This window comes from Felis catus, chromosome D3 (genome assembly GCF_018350175.1).
Source record: "Felis catus isolate Fca126 chromosome D3, F.catus_Fca126_mat1.0, whole genome shotgun sequence".
Classification (NCBI taxonomy): Eukaryota; Metazoa; Chordata; class Mammalia; order Carnivora; family Felidae; genus Felis; species Felis catus.
The window spans coordinates 54,825,685-54,846,078 of record NC_058379.1 but is presented as its reverse complement, the minus strand read 5'-3'; the positions used below and the strand labels follow the sequence as shown (position 1 = coordinate 54,846,078).

The 20,394-nt window shown below is 38.9% G+C and overlaps 1 protein-coding gene and 1 long non-coding RNA gene across 9 annotated transcripts in view; one reads left to right on the top strand and one right to left on the bottom strand.

Annotated features, from left to right (window-relative positions):
- The window catches only part of LOC123381360, a 120,132-nt gene extending 105,149 nt beyond the window's left edge, over window positions 1-14,983 (bottom strand). The window contains exons 1-2 of the long non-coding RNA XR_006588247.1: window positions 14,862-14,983; window positions 12,743-12,823 (exon numbers count right to left, since the gene is read on the bottom strand). This is a non-coding gene — a long non-coding RNA (uncharacterized LOC123381360). The remainder of the gene's footprint in view (window positions 1-12,742; window positions 12,824-14,861) is intronic.
- The window catches only part of CCDC178 (coiled-coil domain containing 178), a 497,365-nt gene that overhangs the window by 18,415 nt on the left and 458,556 nt on the right, over window positions 1-20,394 (top strand). For 7 of the 8 annotated variants that reach the window (XM_045042044.1, XM_045042043.1, XM_045042045.1 and 4 more), the window contains one exon: window positions 9,237-9,317. In XM_045042044.1, coding sequence (XP_044897979.1) covers window positions 9,260-9,317 — 58 coding nt within the window. In that variant the 5' untranslated portion in view covers window positions 9,237-9,259. Of the gene's footprint in view, window positions 1-7,081; window positions 7,486-9,236; window positions 9,318-20,394 lie in introns of those variants that run through there. The other variant, XM_045042047.1, reaches the window with a different exon arrangement.

The window sequence follows — 20,394 nt, the reverse complement described above, 5'->3', positions numbered from 1 at the left end:
CAATAAAGAGTCTTTTCCTTTTTATTGCAGGGCTATATTCCATGTTATAGATGTACCACAATTTGTTTCACCACTCACCCACTGAAGGACATTTGGGTAGTGTGCAGGTTTTGGCTAGTGTGTTTTTGCTTTTCTTTCCCTTGCCTGAGGAGACCTATCTAGAAAGAAAGTAGTTGCTACAGCCAGTGTCAAAGAAGGTACTGCCTGTGTTCTCCTCTAGGATTTTTATGGTTTCATGTCTCACATTTAGGTCTTTAATCCATTTAGAATTTATTTTTGTGTATGGTATAAGAAAGTGGTTCAGTTTCATTCTTTGGAATGCTGCTGTCCAGTAGGTTTTGGCGAGTTTAAACAAAGCTCCCTTGAATATTATGCAGAAGTTTCTGAGTGAAAATAAGTTTTCATTTCTCTGGGAAATATGTTCAAGAGTACAATCGCTAGGTTATATTGGAAGGCCCACTTTTAGTTTTAAAAAGAATTGCTGAACTATCTTCCAAAGTAGCTTTCTCATTTTACATTCTAACCAGCAATGTATGGATGATGCAGTTCTTCCACATACTTGCCACTAGTGGGTGTTAAAACTATTTCTTGTTTTAGCCATTCTGCTAGGTATATAGATATGTCACTGTGGTTTACATTGCACTTCTTATTGCTGGGCAGGGGTGGGGGTTTCAGCTCCCCATTAGGCCTCCACTGACTTTTAGCTGGGAGAGGTAGGAGTGCCTAGCTACTCCTTCCTATATGGGCTCCACCGAACCCATGTAGAGGGTGCAGCCTCACTCATGCTGGGTTGTGGTGGAAGATGTGATTCACCATTAAGCCTGCATTGACACTGTCCCAGTCCTTCATTATTGCTGCTGGGAGGTATGAAGTCCAGGCTCCCCACTCAGTGTTCGTTGACAATGAAAGGGGAGAGGCTTGACTCTAACCAGTGGGCGGGAAGTCCTATATTCCTACCTGGCTTCCTCTGACATCACCCCAGCAGGAAGATTGGGGTGCCTCAAAACCACCTAGCAAGGGTAGATCCTTACTCAACCTTTGAGGGGCCACAGTTTTGTCTCTGGTGTTTGGCTAGAGTACAGCGGTTAGTATCTAAATGTTTTCTTTCTTGCTAAGCTCCCTGTTCCCAGTCCCTTTGCTAGAGAGGGCTTCTGTTGGAGATTTATTTGATCTGCACCCACTGGTATTTCTGGGTTGCTGGTTTCTTCAGCTTCAAGTCAAGGATATATAAGACTAAAACAAAATCTTGGAAACTCACCACCTCATTGTTTCTCTGGTTCCAAGGTGCCTATCCAGGCTGCCTACAGTCTCTCCACCTTTCAAAGTCATCTCATGTTTGTTTTAGAGATAACAACTAGAGTTTTTGTTGTACTCAAGAGAGGGAATAGGGATAAGTACATCCACTCCATCTTTCTGGAGGCGAGGTTGAGAGCACTGACTATTATGCTTGCCTCTGGACTTTCCATCTTTTTATTACTGCATGCTTCCTTCAAGATCATTGTTTTTCTGAATCTGTTTTACTAATTCTTCAGCTTTGTCATATCTGCTTTTAAGTTTACCAGTGGGTTTAGAATCACAGTTCATAGTTCAAATCTGCAGTTGTCAACTTTCATAATCTTTACTTCTGAAATTTAAAAATTTAATGTTATATTTATAAGCATGTTGATAGTAATTCAGGGATTGAGGGAAGAAGGCGGCATAGGAGGACGCTGGGCTCACTGCGCGTCCTGCTGATCACTTAGATTCCACCCATATCTGCCTAAATAACCCAGAAAACCGCCAGAAGACTAGCAGAATGGACTCTCTGGAGCCAAGCATAGACAAGAGGCCCATGGAAGAGCTACGGTAGGAAGGGCGGAGAGGCAGCGCATGCTACACGGACTGGTGGGAGGGAGCCGGGGTGGTGGAGGGACAGCCCGCCCGGCAAGGCAGAGCCCCTGAAGTCTGGCTTGCAAAAGCGGAGGGGCCAGACTCTGCAAGTTCTGACAGCCAGTGGGACTTAACATCTGCAATGTTAAAAGGCAACAGCTCTGCTCGGAAGGAGAGCGGGAGGGTGAGAGGACACCAGGAGGGAGAGGTGTTGAGCCCTGGAAGACAGAGCTCAGCTCGGTGGGGAACAAAGGTGCTGGCCAGTGCCATCTCCCTCTCACATCCCCCAGCCGAAACCCCAAAGGGAACCAGTTCACCAAACCTGCTTGCACCACACAAACACCCAACACTGTGCCTCTGTGGATCCAACCCTCCGACGGGTCAGCCTCCCTCCCGGTGCTGCAGGGCCCCTTGCGCAGGGGACCACCAATGGCAAAGAGCTAAGCTTGCCCCTCCAACCCCTGTGCACCTTGCGGATCCACCCCAGCTAATATGCCAGATCCCACTGAAGCAACACCACAAGCCTGGCGGTGTGCAAGTAGCCCAGACAGGGGCCACACCACTCCACAGTGAGTCCAGCCCCTGGGAGAGGGGAAGATAAGGTACACACCAGTCTGACTGTGGCCCCAGCAGTGGGCTGGGGGCAGACATCAGGTCTGACTGCAGCCCCGCCCACCAACACAAGTTACTCCGGACAGCACAGGGCAAGTGCCCTGCAGTTGGGAACCACCCCAGGGACTACCCAAAATGACGAAATGGAAGAACTCTCCTCAAAAGAAACTCCAGGAAGTAGCGACAGCTAACAAATTGATCAAAAACGATTTAAGCAATATAATGGAACAAGAATTTAGAATAATAGTCATAAAATTAATTGCTGGGCTTGAGAAAAAGTATAGAGGATAGCAGAGAATCTATTGCTACAGGATCAAGGGACTAAGAAATAGTCATGAGGAGCTAAAAAATGCTATAAATGAGATGCAAAATAAAGTAGAGGTGACCACAGCTCGGACTGAAGAAGCAGAGGACAGAATAGGTGAATTAGAAGATAAAATTATGGAAAAAGAGGAAGCTGAGAAAAAGACAAAAAAATCCAGGAGTATGAGGGGAGAATGAGAGAACTAGGTGATGCAATCAAACAGAACAATATCCATATCAGAGGAATTCCAGAAGAGGAAGAGAGAGAGAAAGGGGCTGAAGGTGTACTTGAACAAATCATAGTTGAGAACTTCCCTGATCTGGGGAAGGAAAAAAGCATTGAAATCCAAGAGGCACAGAGAACCCCCTTCAGACGTAACTTGAATCAATCTTTTGCACGACGTATCATAGTGCAACTGGCAAAATACAAGGATAAAGAGAAAATTCTGAAAGCAGCTAGGGATAAACACACTCTAACTTATAAAGGGAGACCCATAAGAGTAGTGGCAGACCTATCTACTGAAACTTGGCAGGCCAGAAAGGAATGGCAGGAAATCTTCAATGTGATGAACAGGAAAAACATGCGGCCGAGAATCCTTTATCCAGCAAGTCTGTCATTCAGAATAGAAGGAGAGATAAAGGTCTTCCCAAACAAACAAAAACTGAAGTAATTCATCACCACTAAACCAGCACTACAAGAGATCCTCAGGGGGATTCTGTGAGTGAAATGTTGCAAGGACCACAAAGTACCAGAGACATCACTACAAGCATGAAACCTACAGACATCACAATGACTCTAAACCCATATCTTTCAATAATAACACTGAATGTAAATGGACTAAATACTCCAACCAAAAGACATACAGTATCAGAATGGATAAAAAACAAGACCCATCTATTTACTGTTTACAAGTGACTCATTTTAGACCTGAGGACACCTTCAGATTGAAAGTAAGGAGATGGAGAACTATGTATCATGCTACTGGAAGTCAAAAGAAAGCTGGAATAGCCATACTTATATCAGACAAACTAGACTTTAAATTAAATGCTATAACAAGAGATGAAGAAGGGCATTATATACTAATTAGAGGGTCTATGCATCAGGAAGAGCTAACAATTATAAATGTCTATGTGCTGAATACGGGAGCCCCCAAATATATAAAACAATTATCACAAACATAAGCAACCTTATGGATAAGAATGTGATAGTGCAGGGGACTTTAATACTCCACTTTCAACAATGCATAGATCATGTAGACACAGGATCAACAAAGAAACAAGGGCCCTGAATGATACATTGGATCAGATGGACTTGACAGATGTGTTTAGAACTCTGCATCCCAAAGCAACAGAATATACTTTCTTCTCGAGTGTACATGGAATATTCTCCAAGATAGATGACATACTGGTTCACAAAACAGCTCTTCATAAGTATAAAAGAATTGAGATCATACAATGCACACTTTCAGACCACAATGCTATGAAACTTGAAATCAACCACAGGAAAAAGTCTGGAAAACCTCCAAAAGCATGGACGTTAAAGAACACCCTACTAAAGAATGAATGGGTCAACCAGGCAGTTAGAGAAGAAATTTAAAAATATATGAAAACAAATGAAGATGAAAATACAACAATCCAAACGCTTTGTGATGCAGTGAAGGCAGTCCTGAGAGGAAAATACATTGCAATCCAGGCCTATCTCAAGAAACAAGAAGAATCCCAAATACAAAATCTAACAGCACACCTAAAGGAAATAGAAGCAGAACAGCAAAGACACCTTAAGCCCAGCATAAGAAGAGAAATAATAAATATCAGAGCAGAAATAAACAATATTAATCTAAAAAAAACTGCAGAGCAGATCAATGAAACCAAGAGTTGGTTTTTTGAAAAAATAAACAAAATTGATAAACCTCTAGCCAGGCTTGTCAAAAAGAAAAGGGAGATGACCCAAATAAATAAAATCATGAATGAAAATGGAATTATTACAACCAATCCCTCAGAAATACAAGCAATTATCAGGGAATACTATGAAAAATTATATGCCAACAAATTGGACAACCTGGAAGAAATGGACAAATTCCTAAGCACCCAGACACTTACAAAACTCAAACAGGAATAAATAGAAAACTTGAACAAACCCATAACCAGTGAAGAAATTGAATCGGTTATCAAAAATCTCCAAACAAATAAGAGTCCAAGACCAGATGGCTTCCCAGGCGAATTCTACCAGACATTTAAAGCAGAGACAATACCTCTCCTTCTCAAGTTATTACAAAAAACAGAAAGGGAAGGAAAACTTCCAGACTTATTCTATGAAGCCAGCATTACTTTGATTTCTAAACCAGACAGAGACAACAACAGAAAGACAAATAAAGAAACTGATCCCATTCACAATTGTACCAAGAAGCATAAAATACCTAGGAATAAACCTAACCAAAGATGTAAAAGATCTGTATGCTGAAAACTATAGAGAGCTTATGAAGGAAATTGAAGAAGATATAAAGAAATGGAAAAATATTCCGTGCTCATGGATTGGAAGAATAAAATATTGTTAAAATGTCAATACTACCCAAAGCAATCTACACATTCAATGCAATCCCAATCAAAATTGCACCAGCATTCTTCTTGAAGCTAGAACAAGCAATCCTAAAATTTGTATGGAACCACAAAAGACCCAGAATAGCCAAAGTAATACTGAAGAAGAAGATCAAAGCGGGAGGCATCACAATCCCAGACTTTAGCCTCTACTATAAAGCTGTAATCATCAAGACAGCATGGTATTGGCACAAAAACAGACACATAGACCAATGGAATAGAATAGAAATCCCAGAACTAGACTCACAAAGGTATGGCCAGCTAATCTTTGACAAAGCAGGAAAGAATATCCAATGGAAAAAAGACAGTCTCTTTAACAAATGGTGCTGGGAGAACTGGACAGCAACATGCAGAAGAATGAAACTAGACCACTTTCTTACACCATTCACAAAAAAATAAACTCAAAATGGATAAAGGACCTGAATGTGAGACAGGAAACCATCAAAACCCTAGAGGAGAAAGCAGGAAAAAACCTCTCTGACCTCAGCCGCAGCAATTTCTTACTTGACACATCCCCAAACACAAGGAAATTAAAAGCAAAAATGAACTATTGGGATGTCATGAAGACAAAAAGCTTCTGCACTGCAAAGGAAACAATCAACAAAATTAAAAGGCAACCAACGGAATGGGAAAAGATGTTTTCTAATGTCATATCAGACAAAGGACTAGTATCCAAAATCTTTAAAGAACTCACCAAACTCCACACCCGAAAAATAAATAATCCAGTGAAGAAATGGGCAGAAAACATGATTAGACACTTCTCTAAAGAAGACATCCAGATGGCCAACAGGCACATGAAAAGATGGTCAATGTCACTCCTCATCAGGGAAATACAAATCAAAACCACACTCAGATACCATCTTATGCCAGTCAGAGTGGCTAAAATGAACAAATCAGGAGACTATACATGCTGGCGAGGATGTGGAGAAACAGGAACCCTCTTGCACTGTTGGTGGGAATGCAAACTGGTGCAGCCACTCTGGAAAAATTTCCTCAAAAAATTAAAAATAGACCTACCCTATGACCCAGCAAGAACACTGCTAGGAATTTACCCCAGGGATACAGGAGTGCTGATGCACAGGGGCACTTATACCCCAATGTTTATAGCAGCACTTTCAACAAGAGCCAAACTATGGAAAGAGCCTAAATGTCCATCAACTGATGAATGGATAAAGAAATTGTGGTTTATATACAGAATGGAGTACTATGTGGCAATGAGAAAGAATGAAATATGGCTTTTTATAGCAACGTGGATGGAACTGGAGAGTGTGATGCTAAGTGAAATAAGTCCTACAGAGAAAGACAGATACCATATGTTTTCACTCTTATGTGGATCCTGAGAAACTTAACAGAAGACCAAGGGGGAGGGGAAGGAAAAGAAAAAAAAAAAAGGTTAGAGAAGGAAGGAGCCAAAACATAAGAGACTTTTAAAAACTGAGAACAAACTGAGGGTTGATGGGGGGTAGGACGGGGGGAGGGTGGGTGATGGGTATTGAGGAGGGCACCTGTTGGGATGAGCACTGGGTGTTGACACCAATTTGACAATAAATTTCATATTAAAAATAAAATAAAAATAAACATGTTAAGCATAGTTAGGTGGTTTGTATCTGGTAACCTTACTATCTTGAGTAGCTTTGGGTTAGTTTCTGTTATCTTTCCTTTTCTGGTGATTTCTATTATTCAGTCTCTTTGCGTGTGGGGTTACCTTTCACCTTGTGCTGGGCAAGAATCACCTTAATTCACTTTACTTCTGTGATATTCTGGGTTACCCAGATGATCTGTGGTTGGACTTCAGTCTATGGGCAGTCTTCGCATTGCCTTTAGTTCGATTTCATTCTGTTCCTTAAGATACAGACTTCTGGGGTCTCAATCCTAGGAATGGGTTAGTTTTCCAGTAGTTTCCAGTAGTAGGAATGGGTAGTTTTCCACCTACACTTGGTAGAATTTGGATTCTATCTTTTGTTTCCAAAGTTTTGTGTGGCTGTTACAAGTACTGCCCAGCTGTCCAGCTGCCTCTCCCACATTAGATATTGCCCTTGGGCAAAGCAACCTTACATGTTGGTCTCGCCTCTGTGGGTTCCTGTCTTCTACCAGAATTTGGCCCAGGTATTTATTATTACCTTGCTAGTTTTCAGATACTTCAAAGAAGATTTAAAAAATACATGGGGCACCCGGGTGGCTCAGTCAGTTAAGCGGCCTACTTCAGCTCAGGTCATGATCTCGCAGCCTGTGGGTTCAAGCCCTGCGTCCAGCTCTGTGCTGACAGCTCAGAGCCTGGAGACTGCTTCGGATTCTGTGTCTCCCTCTCTCTCTGCCTCTCCTGCTCGTGCTCTCTCTCAAAAATAAATAAACATTAAAAAAATACATTTTAACCATATTTCTGTTAGTAGTAATTTGTAAGAGCATTTTTCCAAGTTACCCAGGAACTCATTACTGGAATAATTAATTTTCTTACATTTTTCCAGTACTTTTGTGTAGAAGAGAAAATAGGATTCTCTATTTTAACTACAATCTTCATTGAATTAAAAAAATAATCTTGATATAAATTAAAATTTAATTATGTAATTTTCTATAGCTTCCTTTCCAGTAATAAGTTGGTCTTGATGCAGTAGATTGGCTTATTCAACGGGGCACAAGACTTGGAATTCAGGGTTTTCTTTCAGAGCACTCTTTCCTAAGCTGTCATTTTACACTGAATGAATTTACCAATTTTAGTACCAATTTGCCAATTTCCTTATTAGTAAAAAAAAAAAAAAATTGAACTAGTTGATTTCTAATCTCTAAACTCAATGATGTTTTAGGTCTACAAATTAAAAGATGTAGTGATTAGTTCTATGTTACAGAATTACTGTCTTTTCATTCAGTAATTTAAATTTCTAATAAATACTGACTTATAGGAATTACAGTTGAGTAACTTAGTATAGAACAGGGATGTTGTCAGTAATATGAAAACTCTATAGGACAAAATATTTGATTTCCATATTGATAAATTATAAAGGAAAGAAACATCATAAAGAGAATTAAAAGGAGAATTTATGAAGAGAATTAAAAGACATTTCAGTTTAATGTTATGCTTGTGTTATTACTCCAAAAACTTTAAAAACAGGAGAAAAAATAAGACAATGAAAGAAATGTAAATACTGACTATATGTTTAGCGATATTAAGACCATATTCTTAGCTGTCTTAATTATATTATTGGTATTATTGCTATGTTTAAAAAATTCTTGAAATGTTTACAAATGCAATACTATACTTGAGATTTGCTTAAGTATGACCAAGGTAGGTAGGTTAGACAGGTTGGTAGGTAGGTATATAGAATTCATATGGGCTACTAGTTGAAATTGGTTGAAGGACACATACAGATCCATTAAACTTTCTCTTTACCTTTGTATGTATTTGATTTTATCCATAACAAAATGTTTAAAAAAGGAATGGATGGAAAGGAGAGATGATAGTAAAGTTTAACTTTATCATAGGAAATGAAGCATCATAGGTTCCAGAACCTCCACAGGGCTTAGAGTCCACAGTTACAGTGAAAATGCTAAAAAAAATCTAGTCAGCAGGCCGTTGTCTGTTTCAAAGCTATCTGCAAAGCAGAGGATCAAAGATCCCTTTTTAATGAGGATTTTTATCTTTGGTGTTCCCAAATAGGATCATAATAGTTCTCAAAGGAAGAAGAGCATATTGTTGCATTTCCTTACATTTTTAACATAATTTAGTATTGATTTTTATATATCTATATCAAGTATTAGAAACCTATTCTGACATTATTAGTTCTTAAATTGACAACTTTTAGTGAAATTAAATATATGCTACTTTTGATTCATGATATGTAAAGATTTTTCTTTCTAATTAGGTTTCAAAATACTGTAAATAACTATGCCTGAAAACAAGACAATTTCCTGTTCTTTCATTGGAGGTGATCAAGCCAAGAAAAGTAAGTTTATCATTAAATGATTTTCTTTGAAACTAGGTCATAGGTAAATGCAATTAAGTCAGTCATAGAAGGCAGCTGCAAAGATAGTAGTCTTCTCCAGGACAAAGGGTCACACAATCAAACCTTACTGGATCAGGAAGGTGAGGTGAAGGAAAACCCACTATCTGGATTATAATCGATTTCTTTTATATCTACTATTGAACAAAAGTATAGGCAATACAACATATAGGTCGTACAACAGAGCCAGCTCTTACTGGCTCATGTGAACCAATTGCATATATCTCAGCGCTACTCCTCTGATTGCTTGAAATTGGCTGGTTAATAACAGCTGGTTATTAAAATTTTACCAGCACCCATTGAAGACAAACACAAAATTAAAAATGAAAAATACTTGGTACTTCTATTTTTAAAATTATAGTAGCTTTTATTATATTACTTTGCATTCTGAGCCCCAACATCTTTTATTCTGCATTGTGTTAGTAATATGTCTTTGCATCATATAGGACAGAGGTCAGCACATTACAGCTGATGGGCCAAATCTGGACAGCAGCCCTTTTCTATAGCCCAAATGCTAAAAATGGTTTTATATTTGTAAAGTGTTGTTAAAAAGAAAAGAAAAGAAAAAAGAACAAAGAGGAATATGCAACAGAGAATGCATGTGGCCTACAAAACCTAAAATCTTTACTATCTGGTCCTTTACAGAATAAGTTTGCCAATCCTTGGTATAGAATTTTGCCTTGAATACTTTGTAGTCCATTGACAGTCAAGTTATCCATTGTTGCACTAATGCTACATAAAAACCAACCAAAAAATGTAGGTGCATACGTCATAAATATTCATTTTAGTTCACTTATGCATAAGTGTGCTGAGTGGTTCTATTAATTTCAGGTGGGCTCAGGATGGCTCACTCATACATCTGCACTAAGCCATAGGTCAACTAAGCATTGATGTCATTTATTTGGGGTTTGATCTTTCATAGGCCTATAGCCTTGGCTGTACTATGTTGTCTCTCATATTCATCCGGCAGCTTTGATCTCAAGGCTTGAGAGGAGGAATAGAAGCTCACAAGGCCTTTTCAGGCCAAGGCTCAGAACTGGCAATTATCATTTGATGTATTTTATTGGCCAAAGCAAGTCATAGGACCAGCCCAGAGGCAAGGGACAAGTGGTTAAAGTCATTCTTTTGATGATGGATGCTCCAAAGTTACAGTGGAAAGGAAGGTGAAAACACTAGGAGGAAAACTTATTGGGACTACTATTGCAATCCAGCTGCCACAATCTTATTAGGGATTACAAAAGAAAGCAATCATATAGTAATTCCAAACATGGTTGAGAATATTGCACAATAGATTTCATGGAGGATTACCAATCTTGGGTAGGATTTTAGTACTTGTTACTATATTCACTTTCACAATATTTCAATAACCTTGGTTTTTAGCTCTTTATTCATGCTACCAATATTAATTGAAAAAAAACATGCAATTTCATTGTCATAGAGTTTATATAGTGAAGTTTAAGCAAAAATTTTTGATTTCTGGAAACTGATTTGAATTTCAGATTAGCAATATGAACCAGGTTATGCACTTAAAACAACTTTCCCAAGGACAAAATTTGGAAAGAAGATACTCAAATCATACTTGCACATATCTCTTGTTTAAATACTTGAAAAGAAATTTTCAAACTTTTTGGATTGATTACAATGTTAATTAAAAACTGGTAGTTTGTTCCAACACTTTTGAGGGCTAAGCTGATGGTTTCCCTTTGAATGACCTCACAAGGTCTATTCGTTTTGTATTGCAGCAGAAACTGACCAGTCTATTCTGGTTTGCAAGCAAAAACTCCTTTGTGTGGTACATCAGGAGAAAGTTAATCATATTTAAAAAGGCAGACCATTTGTATTTAGTCTATGTGATGGAGAGATATACATGAATATAATCACATTCCACATTATTTAATGGAATATGAGTGTTTTATGATATAGATTAGTTCTGTATGTGCATATGGAATGGAATATGTCTGGCTGGCTAACTCTTTGGAAAATAATATGGTTAATAAATTGTCTTTTGGTATTTGCTTGGTATTTGCTTTGGGTAAGTTTACAATATTTGTATTTAAATCACATTAGAACCAATATTTGGAATGTTGGCATAAATATTGATTATCAGTTAAAATTAATTTCTATCTCTTTGGCATCATACCATCATCAAGCTTCCCATCCTCTGTGTAAACCAACCAACCACTACAGAGAACATTCAGCTCATCAAGCAAAGCATTGAGATGTCCATGTTCAAACTATGGAAATTTATCAGACTTGCAGTGTTTATTACTATGTCTTGGCAGATTTCAAACTTTTAAGCTCAAAGCAATCTTTGCTGGATGATGTACTGAACCTAATTATGTACCAACCTTTGAAAATGTTTGTCATTAACTCTGTCATTAACATCACAAGAACACAGTGTGAGGTCTTATTTATTAACTTCTACCAGATGATATTCAACATGGTACTTTTCTTAACATCAAAAACAAATCCTTTCCTTATGTTGCGTCAATCATCATGAAACTATTGTGGCCACATAAAAATTCTTATTGTATTATAAATAAACATACAGAATTGGATGATTATTCTTTTCTCTTAGCTGATATAAATAATAAAATAAATTATTAAGCTCTTCCAAATTGGTCTATAGAGTCACAGCCACATCTTAAAACATGCTCACCAACAGTATTTTCAGGTGACTCATGCTTACAAATGGTTAGCTCTGGAATAATTTCTATTACATTTAACAATACCTTTCTACAAACTTACTACCTGTAATGTTTTGCCTGTTAGGTAATATTTTCACTAAATATAAAACTGAATTTCACAGCAGTATCATATATATGAATTATGATACTGCATTAGTTTTTCTGTTTATTATATTTCATAATGTATTTTTTCAGTGTAAGGCAGAGGCTGTACTATTTTTTAACAGATTAGTGTCTTATTTGTTGAAATGGTATATATTTCATACATGTAAAAATATATATTAAAGTATGAAGAATACTGATAGAATATCTGTGCAATCATAACCCACATTAAGAAATAGAACCCTGAGTCCTCTCACCTCTCTCAAATCACATTTAGCTTTATATTATTATATGTCAACGTGCTAATACAATACATATATAGTCTTAATACATTTCATCTTATATTACTTTATTTTATTAATTCACTAGTATCAGTTTGATCATCTGAAAATGAGGTTTGGTTTTTACTTTCCTCCCATTATAATTTTACCACTTTCCCTCACCTATTGCTTAGACTAGATCCTTTAGAACCCTGTTAAATGAAGCAATAAAAAAAAGGACATTTATCTTCTTGTTCCTGATTTTTAAAATGAGACTTTTAATGTTTCATCATTAAACATGATGGAATTTTTTACTTACCTTATTTTAATCTAATTTTGTTAGCAAGGTATTTGTAACTTCACAATTGAATTGGGGTAATGTTTCTTCATTTTCTGTTCTCTGAAAAATAAAATATTTTAATTAATTTTTCTTGAATGTTTAGCTAAACTTATGTGTTAATTTTCAGAGAGACACTATTGATATAAATTATTTATTGGCAATAGGATTATTTAGACTTTGTTTATTCTTAATTCACTATTGGCAAGTTATATTTCTTTTAAAATTTTGTTTATTTGGTTAAATTTTAAGTGTACTGAGACCACATAGCTAATATTTTTTTACTTTTATATCTTTCTACATGCAGTTCTCATTTATATTCATAATATTACATTTGTTTCTTCTCTTCTGGTTTGTCTTGATCAATTTTGCCAGATGTGTCCATTTGTGCTAAACTTTTCAAAGTGGTAATTTCTGATCTTTTAAATTATCTCTAGGTTTTTTTTTTTCATTGGCGGTGGTCTATTTTCTATTTTATTAATTATTACCCCTTATTTTCCTTCTACTTTGTTTTTCCACATATTCTTAATTTGGATACTTAGATCACTAGTTTTTAGACCCTTTTTCTTTTCTAATATAACTATTTAAAGTTACACATTTCTCTTGAGATATCATAGATACGATAAAAAGGATTTGATTATGAAATCCAATTTATTTGAAGGAGAGATTTACTCAGCATGCAGTTTACTAAGTGCTGTTCTGGGTAATGTTTAACTTTAAAGATTTTTTTGTATTCACATACCAGAAAATTCACCTCTTCAAAGTGTACAGTTCAGTGTTTTTAGTATAATCACAGGGTTGTATAACCATCATCATTACTTAATTCTATAATACTTTCATAACCTCCCAAAGAAGCCCTATATCATTAGCAGCCACTCCCCATTCCCCCTCAGCCCCGCCCTGGCAACCACAAGCCTACGTGCCTTGGTGGGAATATCAGGGGTCTGGTGTGAACTAATTCCTGGCGAAGACGGGTACCGTCAGCATCTGGGAGCTCACCCACAACGTGCAGGTGATGAAGTTCAGCGTAAGGACTGTCATCACCTTTGCAATGGAGGCCAAGAACCATGCCGACCTACCCAAGCTGGTAAAGGGGCTGAAGCAGCTGGCCAAGTCAGACCCCGTGGAGCAGTGCATCATTAAGCAGTGCATTCTGGGTGCCCATCATCGCAGGGGCCAATGAGCTGCACCTGGAGACCTGCCTGAAGAACCTGGAAGAGGACCACACCTGCATCCCTCTCAAGAAATACGACGGGGAGTCGAAAGGGCTCTGCCTGTTCAAATCCCCAAACAAGCACAAAATGCAGTCCATGAAGGTGCAGCCCCTCGCAGACCACCTGGCAGAGGACATCGGCCATCGCTAGATGTGGGCCTGCCGGGAACTGAAGCGGCAGGCCGCTGTCTGGCCGAAGAGTACCTGTGGGACCTGGCCTAGACCCAAAAGATCCGGTGCTCTCGTTGCAGGATTTTTTACCTCAATTCCCGGGGTTCGTTTTCTCCCAGCTTCGAAGGGTGAAAAGGTGGACACAAAAGAAGAAGCACGCAAAAGTTTACTCGAGTGTAAGATCAGAGGCGAAGAATAGTGTGAAGCTAGCTCTCTTTACAAAGGGGTACGTTTGGAAGTGAATGCCCGGGACTACAAGCAAGGGTCCTTGTTTTGTAAGGTTCTGGGCAGCCTTCCCTTGCCGTCCCGCTCGCTCCCTCCCGGGTCCTACCCTAGGCTCCCTAGCTCTCTAGGTGCTGGGTGGTCCCTTCCTGATTGGCTCAGTTCCATTGTGTGAGGGGTGGCCCATGGCCATGTCATTGTGGGCCATACCCTTTGTGGTCTGCTACTTGTTTCTAGTTAGGTTTTTCGGTCAAATTCCTGAGGGAAACCCGAAGGGGAGGAGGTGGCGTCTGTCACATTCTTAAGAGGAATCTTACGCCGGAGGGGGTTGCCCGGTCTGACACTCTTCAGTATTGTTCTAAAATATGTCTTTCCACACCCAGGGACCTCAGGTTCTAATCGGTCCCTCTCTGCCTACTGAATCCTATCTTCTATCACTTTGAGCCTGCTGGCCCCGGACTCAAAACCTTCAACAACACCAGGACTGTACGGTACCTCAACAAAATCAAGGACAGCTTGGTGGCCGGTTTCCAGCCAGGCCGCCGGGCCAGGAGACTGCGCGGCCTGAGCCTTGACGTCTGCGGCGTGACGTCGCGCAGGGAAGCCATTCAGACCCCCGCCCCCACCCCACCACGTGGCACCGCCTTTAACCGCGGACTGCGCAGTACCAGCCCCAGCTCAGGGAGCCCGCCCACCCTGTGGAGGGAGCTCCAGGGGCCGGAAGAAGTGGTTGGCGCCATCTACAATGTCCTCCGTAGGAAGGAGGGCCGCGTCGAGTCCCAGGTGGCCGGCAAGTCCCTGTTTATGCTGAAGGCCCACGGCTCCTCAAGGAGTCCTTTGGCCTCAGAGCCGACCTGAGGTCCCGCAGGGCGACCAGGCCTTCCCCCACCGCTTGTTTGGCCACTGGCAGATCCTGCCCTCGGAGCCCTTGGACCACAGCAGCCGCCCCAGCCAGGTCGTGGCGGAGACGCGCAAGCGCAAAGGCCTGCACGGAGGCGTCCCAGCCCTGGACAGTTTCCTGGACAAACTGTGGGCGGACCTCGCAGCAGCACCCGCGCTCCGTCTTTGATCTACTGCAGCCCCCAGCGTTAGCGTTCTGCTCCGGGCACCTATAGACTGTTCCCGAACGGTGAGGCGCCGCCTGACGGCCGTGTGGGGCTCACTCGGTGCCGTCGCCCAGCATAAGCCCTGACGCCCTTTTTCTTCAGTATTTCTCTCAAGATTTCAAAGGTGACAGAAGTGCCCTCACAGCCCAGACCGTTAATAATTGTATGAATATTCCACGTATTGTTTATACATTCATCAGTAGATGGGTATTTGTATTGTTTCCACTTTGGGGCTATTAGGAATAATGTTCTTATGAATATTTGAATGCAAGTTTTTATGGGGACGTATGTTTTTATTTCTGCTGGGTATACACTTAAGTCTGGAATTGCTGGGTCATTTGGTAACTTGATGTTTAACTTTCTGAGTAATTGATAATTTTTTTTTTTTCCATAGCAGCTGCAAATTTTGCATTCCAAATAACAGTATATGAGGATTCCAGTTTTTCCATACCCTTGTCAGGGCTTGTTATATTCTGCTTTTCCTTTTTGGGTTTTTGTTTGTTTGCTTTTTAACTATTATAGCCATCTTTAGCGGGTGTGAATTGACATCTCATGAGTTTTTTTCCTTTTTTTTTTATGGTTAATTCATTTTTAACCGACAGGTCATGAGTAGGGGAGGGACAGAGAGAGAGAGGGGGAGACACAGAATCCGAAGAAGGCTCCAGGCTCTGAGCTGTCAGCACAGAGCTGGACTCAAATCCAGAAACCCTGAGATCATGACCTGAGCCTAAATTAGAGGCTTAAGGGACTGAGCCACCCAGGTACCCTCATTGTGGTTTTGATTTGCATTTCTCTGATGACTGATCATGGGATGATCTTTAAATGTGCTTACTGGCCATTTGTTTATCTTTGGAGTAATGTCTGTTTAAATCTTTTGCCGTTTTTAAATTGGGTTGTCTTTTTATCTTTGAGTTGTAAGAATTCTTTATATATTTCAGAAACTGGATCTTTATCAGATATATGATTTGCAAATGTTTTCGCCCATGGCAGGGGTTGTATTTGCATATTCTTGACAATGTCTTTTGAAGCAAAAAAAAAAAAAAAAAAAAAAAAAAAAAGAGAAAACATTACTGTATGAATCTGTTTGGTGTAATATTTAAATAATGTTTAGAATTGCTTGTTCCTTTGATGTCACATCAAAGAAACTATTGCCTAATCCAAGGTCACAAATATTTACACCTCTGTTTTCTTCCAAGAGTTTTATAGTATTAGCTTTTGCATTTAAGTCTGTGATGATTTTTGAGTTAATTTATATATATGTGTGTGTATATATATATATATATATATATATGATTTGGAGTCAAAATTTATTCTTTTATGTTTGTAGCTCCAGTTGCCCTAGTACCATCTGTTGAAAAAAAAAGACTTTTTTTTCATAGAATAGTCTTGGCACCTTTGTAAAAATCAACAGACCATAAATATGGGTTTATTTCAGGAATTTCAGTTCTACTCCACTGATCTACCTGTCCATTCTTATGCCAGTACCACACTGTGTATTATAGCTTTGTAGTAATTTTTAAAACTAGAAGTGTGATTTCTCCAACACTGTTCTTTTTAGAAATTATTTTGGGTAATCTGAGTCCCTTGCATTTCCATCTGAATTCTTAGGATCAGTTTGATATTTTCTGGGGGAAAAAAAGGCCATTGGAATTTGATAAGAACTGCATTGAATCTGTGGATCAGTTTTAAGGGTTTTGGCATCTTAATCAGATCATGTCTTCCAGAATACTAATACAGGATATCTTTGTATTTACTTAGGTGTTAATTGTTTTTTTCAACAATGTTTTGTAGATTTTAGTTGAAGAAGTCTTGCATTTCTGTTAGTTTTATTCCCAAATATTTTATTCTTTTTGATGCACGTTCTTTCTTTCTTCCTTCCTTTCTTTCTTCCTTTCTTCCTTCCTCTTTCTTTCTCTCCTTTCCTTTCCTTTCCTTTCCTTTCCTTTCCTTTCCTTTCCTTTCCTTTCCTTTCCTTTCCTTTCCTTTCCTTTCCTTTCCTTTCCTTTCCTTTCCTTTCCTTTCCTTTTCTTTTCTTTTCTTTTCTTTTCTTTTCTTTTCTTTTCTTTTCTTTTCTTTTCTTTTCTTTCCTCCCTGCCCCAACTGCTATGGCTAGAATCTCTGGAACAATATTGAGTGGAAATGGCAAAGTGTGGATATGCTTGTCTTTTTTCTGACCCTAGGGAATTTTTCACAAACATTCTTTATTCTGTTGAGGAAGTTTCTCTCTATTCCTATTTTGTTTCTGTGTTTTTACCATAAATGGGATTAAATTTTGTCAAATATTTTTTCTCTATCTATTGAAGTGCTTGTGTGGTTTCTTCCCTTTATTCTGTTAATATGGTGTATTACATTCATTGATTTTCATATATTGAAACATTTCTGGAACAAATCTCTCTTGGATGTGGTGTATAATCCTTTTTATATACTATTGTATTTAGTTTGCTCATATTTTGTGGGGATTTATCTCCTAATTTTTTTCCCTTCTCCTTGGATTTAGTTGCGTCTTCCTAGATAAGATATAAGGCTATTGATTCAAGTTCTAATTTTCTTCATGTAGGCATACACAGCTACCTAGTTCCCTCTGAACATTGATATCACTAAACTTCATATATGTTTAGTTGTGTTGTCTTTTTGTTTTTATTCATCTCAAAGTATTTTCTTGTTTCCCTTGTGATTCCTTTCTTGATCCCTTATTTATTTAGGATTGTGTTTAAAGTTCACGTATTTGAAAATTTCCCAAATTTCCTTTGGTCACTGATTTCTGTTTTTAGCATTGTAGTCAAAGAAGATACTTTGTGTGATTTCAACACTTATTTAAGTGTATTGAATCCTATTTAGGGCATAATATGTGGTCTATTATGGGGGATGTTCAGTGTGTACCTGAGAAAAATGTGTTTTCTACTCTTGATGGAATATTCTATTAGTTGTTCTTAGGTCTAAGTGGTTTATGGTGTTTTCAAAACTACTGTTTACTTGTCTTCTTTCTAGATGTTTCATCCACTATTATTCATTATTTATTGTTTATTATTTATTTTTTTTAGAGAGAGATAGAGAGTGTGAGCAGGGGAGAGGAGCAGTGGGAGAGAGAGACAGAGAGAAAGAGAGAGAATCCTAAGCAGGCTGCATTCTCAGAGTGAGGCTGACATGGGGTTCAATCCCATGAGTCAGTCGCTCAACAGACTGAGCCACCCAGGCACTCCCATCCATTATTTACATTGGGCAGTTAAACACTTCCACTAATGTTGTTGAATTGTCTTTTTTCCCCTTCAGTTATGTCAGCTTTTACTTCAATTTGAAGCTCCTTTAAGATTGTATATGTTTATAATTATTACAGCTTCTTACAGGATTGACCCTCTTCCCATTATGAAGTGTCCTTTATCTCTAGTAATAATTTTTGTCTTTTTAAAAAAAATGTTTTTTTTTAATGTTTATTTATTTTTGGGACAGAGAGAGACACAGCATGAACGGGGGAGGGGCAGAGAGAGAGGGAGACACAGAATTGGAAACAGGCTCCAGGCTCTGAGCCATCAGCCCAGAGCCTGACGCGGGGCTCGAACTCACGGACCGCGAGATCGTGACCTGGCTGAAGTCGGACGCTTAACCAACTGCGCCACCCAGGCGCCCCATAATTTTTGTCTTAAAGTCATCCTATGCGGTACTGTGCAGAAATATTCCTTTATAATTTTATCACAAAAACTTTCTCAGAAAAAAACAAAAAAGTATATATTTTATTTACAGTTATGTATAATTTTTATTTGGTTACTCTTTTTGGATAAATTTATATCATTCATATATATTATTATAGTTATTTGACTGGCAGTATCTTCTATCATATTTTTACTTTTACAACCTTCATTTCTTTTGTTTTGCATATTTTTATTATGAATTTACTTTTTTGTCTCATTTTATTCTGTAATGGGGTTTTAGGATATAAATATCTTTGTAATGGTTATTAAATATTAGCATAAGATATTCTCCAAGTATTTAAATCTTATATTTATTTATATCTGTAAAATATATCAAAATATTTTTTTAAGTTTTTTTTTTATTTATTTATTTTTTTCAACGTTTTATTTTTGGGACAGAGAGAGACAGAGCATGAACGGGGGAGGGGCAGAGAGAGAGGGAGACACAGAATCGGAAACAGGCTCCAGGCTCTGAGCCATCAGCCCAGAGCCCGACGCGGGGCTCGAACTCACAGACCGCGAGATCGTGACCTGGCTGAAGTCGGACGCTTAACCGACTGCGCCACCCAGGCGCCCCTTAAGTTTTTTAAATGTTTATTTATTTTTGAGAAAGAGAGAGAAACACACACACACAGCAGAGAGTGAGTGGGGAAGGGGCAGAGAGGGAGACACAGAATCCAAAGCAGGCTCCAGGCTCCAGGCTATGAACTGTCAGCACAGAACTCGGCATGGGGCTCAAACCCATGAACCTGAGCCGAAGTCAGATGCTTAAACGACTCAGCCACCTGGGCACCCCAATCTATCAAAATATTTTTTTAATTTTTTTTTAATATTTATTTATTTTTGAGACAGAGAGAGACAGAGTGTGAGCAGGGGAGGGGCAGAGAGAGAGTGGGACACAGAATCTGACACAGGCTCCAGGCTCTGAGCTGTCAGCACAGAGCCTGACATGGGGCTTGAACTCACGAACCCTGAGATCATGACCTGAGCCAAAGTCAGACACTTAACCGACTGAGCCACCCAGGTGTTCCTCTATCAAAATATTAAAAAAATTTTTTTTAAAATATTTATTTTTGACAGAGAGAGAGAGAGAGAGAGACAGAGAGACAGAGCATGAGTGGGGGAGGGGCAGAGAGAGAGAGGGAGACACAGAATCCCAAGCAGGCTCCAGGCTCTGAGCTGTCAGCACAGAGTCCAACGCTCGAACCCACAGACTGCGAGATCATGACCTGAGCC